The sequence below is a fragment of the Adiantum capillus-veneris genome, chromosome 8, assembly GCF_014529385.1.
Source record: "Adiantum capillus-veneris isolate H3 chromosome 8, ASM1452938v2, whole genome shotgun sequence".
NCBI classification, from domain to species: domain Eukaryota; kingdom Viridiplantae; phylum Streptophyta; class Polypodiopsida; order Polypodiales; family Pteridaceae; genus Adiantum; species Adiantum capillus-veneris.
In genome coordinates, this window is record NC_140938.1 from 120,660,598 (window position 1) to 120,666,911 (window position 6,314).

General features: G+C 45.6%; 1 protein-coding gene across 1 annotated transcript; it reads right to left on the reverse strand.

Annotated features, from left to right (window-relative positions):
* Positions 1 to 245: 245 nt before the first annotated feature.
* Positions 246 to 1,209, reverse strand: LOC147452861 (cytochrome P450 CYP72A616-like). The gene is made up of 2 exons (XM_086519031.1): positions 989 to 1,209; positions 246 to 733 (listed from the first exon to the last, which is right to left on the reverse strand). Exons 1-2 carry the CDS (start codon positions 1,199 to 1,201, stop codon positions 638 to 640), a joined length of 309 nt encoding a protein of 102 aa, XP_086375157.1. The 5' UTR covers positions 1,202 to 1,209; the 3' UTR covers positions 246 to 637.
* Between the last annotated feature and the right edge of the window lie 5,105 nt (positions 1,210 to 6,314).

Sequence of the window (6,314 nt, forward strand, 5' to 3'; positions counted from 1 at the left end):
TCTTGATGTATGAGTGTGTGCTTGAGAGAGAGAGAGAGAGAGAGAGAGAGAGAGAGAGAGAGTGTGCGATCGAGAGTTGGCGGCGGTACGGCGATGGCAAGACGGTCAAGCAACTCGGGCAAGCTCCTCCTTCACTGCAACACCGGTTTCCCTCATCAATGGCCACCCAAGGAGGCAAGTCACACACCATTCACACTTGTTGAACTTATTTGCACTAGAATTGTGTGCTTGCAACCTTCGTGGCTCGCACACAATGCACAACAAGGCCCCTACAATCGACAAGAATTTTTTACTTTGTACAAACAACCGCAAGAGACCTCAAAGATCTATCTAGCCAATCTTGCACTCAATATACATTAAGTAAAAAATGCTCAATTTGCCCAAACGTGTTATTTTCTACAAAATCAACCTACTTTTTTTTCTCATTTCTCTCTTTACTCTTCAAATCAGAAACTCTGAGGCCTAAGGTGTTCTATTATCTTGCAAAAGCAATTAACCATTGCATCACTAAGCTAGGGGAACAGAGCTTCTCAGCATGATAACTATCCTCCCCACCCAAAAAAAGAAACAAAAGAAGAGTGGGAAGTAGTAAAATTTCTTTCAAAGCATAAGTAGCTCTAACCCTTTGGCACAATGCTCAACAGCAAGGTTGGTCGAGAGGTTGCAAGCTCACCATAGGCATGTAGAAGCATCGAAAAGGATCAAAAGCATGAGGTTTCCTATCAAGAGAAGCCTGAAAGCAAAGTGTGTTTAGATAAATGACTTTTTCAACCATTTCTCCTCCCGAAGTCGCTCTTGCCACTCCGGATGGGTTGCCAGTAGCAAAAACATAAACGTTAAGAGCGTAGCCGTCGTCTCATGCCCAGCAGCAAAAAAGAAAGTCTAAATCTTTTGCATCTTTCTTCACTCAAAACTAAGATGCACTTGTAAGAACTCATTTACTTCAAATATAATTTTAATAGAGGAAAGACAAGGATGATCATCTCACCGCGAGCCCGGAATGTAAAGAGCCAGCCGCATTCAACTTTGAAAACAGTTCTTGTTGCTTGTGCTGCAACTCAAACACTAACTTGCCTTCTGCAAAACTGCTCCCAAAAGCTGTGTTTGCAATAATGTCAGCTGTCAAATTCCTAAACTCTTCAGCAACAGCAACATCGATAGCTTCTTTTCCTTCCACCTGACAAACCCATTTATCTGTCATCTCAACTACTTTAAATGTGAAAACTCCGAGAGAGAGAGAGAGAGAGAGAGAGAGAGAGAGAGAAATGTTATACGAGAGAGAGAGAGAAATGTTATACGTCTTCAAAAAGCAAAAATGACCAAACTGATACAATCCTTGTGGGATCTAATCCAGTGTCTACGTACAAAAATAAAATGAACTAAAGTGAAAGACTAAATTATAAAAGGCTACAATCGTCAGACTAAAATCAACATTATCGGCTAAGAGCGAGCCCCGGCCCTTCTTCGACATCCTCTTCTTCGACATCCTCGCCCGCCCTCTGCTCTTTTTCAGTAGCAGACACAGAATGGTCGCCTCTGCCCCCCACCTGACCCCGCGGAGCTGACCCTTCGACTTGCACTTTCGCCAGACGAGCAAGCGAGCTTGATGGCCAAGGTGGAACGCTTGCAGGCCTCCTCGATTATCTACAAGATTATTGGCACTCGACCCAGTCGAGGTGAGGTTCGGGACTTACTTCAAGCCCGACTCCTCTTTAATGTGGGCAAGATCACCGATGTCTAGATCCTTGAGAGAGGGTATTACCAGATAGAGTTCGAGTCTCCAGAGATGACGACCAAGGTGATATCGATGAGCCCGCTAGGTATCCGAGCACCTCGAGCTTACTTCAAACGATTGCGTCATGGTTTCGACCCTACTACAGATGTGCTTGAGGAGGAGGCCAACTTGCCTATCTCAATCTGCTTCCGAGGCCTGAGACGAGAGTACCTCCCTCTTCTCCCCAAGATTGGTTCCATGTTCGGGACAATTCTGGAGTCACCGTGCACTACAGCTTCAGTTGTGGCCAAGGTTGCAGGTCTACCTACTGTGCGGGTTCTTGTTGGAGATACACACTCCCTCCCGAAGGTGATATTGCAGACAAAGTGTGGAGTATCTCGGTCTCCCGAATCAGTGCTTCATTTGCAGACAAATGGGCCACTTAGCAAAGGCTTGTCCTCGCAGAAGAACCTGACCCACAGCGCATGCACAACCTCCCAAGGCTAAGCATGCCCAACAAACAACTACTCAGGACACACAGGTAGGTACCTCGATAGATGCCATCAATCAGACAGCTGACGGTTGGCAGCAGGTGCTTGGGCGCCGTCGACATGGACGAGCTCCCCTTGGTGGCCAACCCCCTGCAGCTCAGTAGCATTGCGTTGTTACAAGGTAGCATTGGGTTCTGACAAGGAACCGTTTTGACCCCTTCAACAGGACCCCCTGAGAAGGCTCCCTCCACCTAAGCTTTGCCACCTCCACCGCCTCCCCCTCCGCCACCCTCAGACGCCTCCACCTTCACCCCCACCTCCCGCTCCTCCTCTCCCCCCTGTGGAGCCCTCAGCCTCATCTCCCAACCCATCCCACACTCCTCAGACGCAAGGGTCTGGACACGTATCTGTAGCGAGGCGATCTTTGGGTGATGCTTTCTCTACAAGCCGCATGGCTCGGGAGGGACAACCCCATTTGAGGCCACCTCTTCTAGTTAAGACTTCTCCTTTTGCAGTAGCCCTCGGAGTTTAACCAGCTTTTACATTCACAGACGATGGGGATTTTTCAACTACAGTTTCACACGTTTCCTAGGTGATTCTTCTCCCGACCTAGAGGAGGCTTGCTCGAGGCGCTGAGGCTCTGGACATAGCGGTAGGCTTCTCCTTCTCGTTGTGCAGCAGGGATCCTACAAAGTGGACCGTGCACATAGTCCTTGATTGGCTCCAAGTCCAGGCCACTGAATTCTCACACCACACAAGGGACCTAGGGTAGAGTAACAAGGAACGGTTGGAACAGGCCCTTGCTGTTCCCGGAACGCGTTCCACCCGAGCTAGGCACCTGAAACAGGAACAGACACGGAACGGCATTCGGCCCATTTGTGTAACAGGAACGGCCTGCCAGAACGTCAATCGGAACGCCGGAATAGCAGACTGTCCTGAACGGCATTTGAAGAAGTCCCATCGTCCGATTGATAGGTCCTTCCTGTTCCCGGACGCATTCCCACCCGAGCCATGCACTCGAAACATGAACAGACACGAAACTTCATTCCGCTCATTTGTGTAACCGAAACCGCCAAAACGTCAATCGAAACGTTGGAACGGCAGCCTGTCCGAAACGGCATTTGGAAATTTATGACCGTTTTATAAAAAAAAGAGTCGTTCATGGCAGCGTGTTTGAACTTTTTTTTTTTTTGGGGGGGGGGGGGGGGGGGGGGTTGTGGCTTTCCTATATAATGCCTCATCCCTCCCTCGAGCCTTCAAGCTCTCAAGACTCAAGTCTCAACCTCAAGCCTCAAGGTTCGTCACCGCCCGCGACGTTGCTCAAGCCTCATGTCACGAACTAGTGACGTGGCAGCCAGATACACACACACCCTCTCCTCGGAAAATATTCCCGGAAAATTCCCTGATTAGAGCTGACATGGCAACAGCGTACGGATCCCTCGAAAAACGCGGATAGATGTACGGATTGCTGACGTGGCACTGCCGTACGGAATTGCAATCTTTTTGCGTAGGGGAAAAAAGCAAAAAAGCCTACGCAATTGCTCGGAGAGCTTTTGGGAAAAACAACTTTATTTTATGAAGCTTATGAGAGTTAAAAAAATTGCTTTATTTTGAGAATGCTTTTAAAGGGCAGCTTTTGGGGCTCTGCTTTTGGCATCCCTTGTAATGAATAAATAAGTGGGTAGGGCTCCCACTCTGGAGAGCATCTGGACATAGAGTCTGAGAGTGAGACCCTCCCACTCGCTTGTACTTTGAGTTGCAGATTAATACAAAAAGAAATACCGAAGCGATTGCCAATTGGTTATACCCTGAAAACCCATCTAGAAAGGACTAAGCCCGTTTCCCGGCCACCCTCTCAAGTACATGTTCTGTGAATGACAAGGGATAATTATCCCTTATGGTGGCTGCATTTACCTTTTTGAGGTTTACACACACTCACAGTTTTCCGTTCTTTTTGGGGACTACCACAATGGGTGACACCCAATCTGTATGTTAGATTTCATAGATGAATTCAACATCCATCATCTTGTCAATCTCCTCTTTGATTCGTTTAGCAAATGTGTCATTATATGTATAAGGACTCTGTTTGCTAGGTTTGGCATTTGATTTCAAAGGAATTGTATGTTGGCATATCGATGGATCAACTCCTTTGAGGTCTTTGTAGGACCATGCAAACACATCTTTATACTTCTTGAGAAGTTGTGTTAGCCGTTCTTCTTCTTCAGGCTCTAAATCTGTTGCTATATAGACCGATTGAGGCTTCTCACCTGGTTCAGCGAGGTCTATCCTTTTTGGATTTTCTGGCCCATCGTAAGATTCCTGGTTTGTTCCTCCACTGACTTGTGGTGTCATTATGATTTTTTTGTCCTGGATGGTAAATTTCCGATAGTGTGACGATACATTCATGTTTCCTTTTTTTGACTCCTTACCATCACTATCTCCCTCAGTAGTCCATACCTCTCGTAAAGACCGTTTTGTAAAGAATGAGGATGCAAGAGAGATACACAAGACAAGCACAAAGCACACAGAGATGGAAAGCTTCTTCTTCTTCTCACAGAAAAGAGAGTACAAAATGACTAAGTGCTAAAGCTGAAAAGTAGCACATATGTACATGCGGTCACTAAGTGTGAACACACTAGAAGCGTACTAGGCTGGCACTATAAGTGTAGTCCAGCTGTAGAATCACTGGCAGAGATCCTCCGTGTCGGTCACCTAACGCGCCAGTGAGTAAATGCCGTAAGCGGCCAAGACCCGTAGTGGATGCCAGCTCAAGATGTAGAGCTCGACATCTCAACACGTTTTAGTTCTTGGTATTTCTATTTACGCTCCAGTTTGGTCCACTTTGGGTCTTTTGTTGTTTCTTTTTTTGATTTCTGAGTTTTTTGTGATTTTGTTTCTGTTTTAGCTTTTCGCACTTGTTTTATTTTCTCTCGTGTTCTTTCCCTTTGAATTTTTGAGAATCTTCCTGATATTTGATCTTTTACACAATCCTCTGCTTTTACAAGCATTAGATAGTGAGTTTTATCTTTTATCCTGGGTGTCAGGTTCTCTCTCGCTTTGTTTTCTGCTCGTTTTCTCCTATAGCGTTTCTGGCATCTAGGATGCCGATTGGCAAAATCATAGAACTGGATATTCTCTATTTTTTCCCCACGCTCACTTGAGTTTTTTGAACACTCATTATCTGCATCGTTATTTGCCTCCAGATGCTCAGAGGAGTTATAAAACTCTTCTCGTTCTGGTGGTTCTACCATCTCATCTCCTCCTGGTATAATGCTTACCATGTAATAGGGTAGCACATCATAGCCATCCTTATCGCAAAATTTTGTTGTTGAACTATATGTAATGGTATAGACATCCAATGTTGCTAGTATGTGCTCCCATTCCAAAGGTTCCAAGGCATCTTCAGGAAAAGGTTTCGGAATATAATCCTTGTTCTCAATCGCTCTTTCTAAGATGCATTCCTCTCTTTTTAAGCTCCCACAATGTGAAGCTCCACACATCCATAGCTCTTTTTGTTGCCCTAACCATGCTGGGAGTTTCGATCTTGCCAATGTAGCTGAATCAAACTCTTCCACTGGTGTCTAGTTCACATCCTTGTAACTATGGTCTTTTAGGTGTATTTTGGTTGTAGTCTTGCTATGTCTGAGGTATATGTGGTCGTAACCCCAATCCTGGACCATCTTCAATTGTCTCATGAATGGTCTTACCAAGATGATCTCGTAATTGTTCTTTTTGTCGAAATCGACTATTACAAATGTATGCTCGATTCCACACAAGGTGACAATCACTTTTTCTAAAATTCCTAGAGTCTTGTCCATGAACCAATATGCCAATTGCAATTTCATTCTGGTAGCTCTCAAAACTGGTTTTCCCCATTTTTTCCAGATTTCCTTGGTGGCGATAACAACTCCTGCTTCACTGTCAAGAATAGCTTTGGAAACTACTCCTTGGAATTCTACTGGTAGCGTGGTGTTTCCATCTTCTCCCTTGCAATACTCTCCAGCCTTGTTTAATGGTACTAGACTAGTGCTCAGTTGAGGCCTGTCGAATTCTTTGATCCCTTCCTGAAGCTTCGAGGTGGGGTCTCTCACTCCAAATTTTTCTAGGCA

Bases quoted from the DNA above. Each gene is read 5' to 3' on its own strand.
- LOC147452861 (XM_086519031.1), bottom strand. From the start codon at position 1,201: ATGACAGATAAATGGGTTTGTCAGGTGGAAGGAAAAGAAGCTATCGAT. The intron at 734-988 runs GTGAGATGATCA...CTTTGCTTTCAG, and splicing joins CTTTACATTCCGGGCTCGCG to GCTTCTCTTGATAGGAAACC.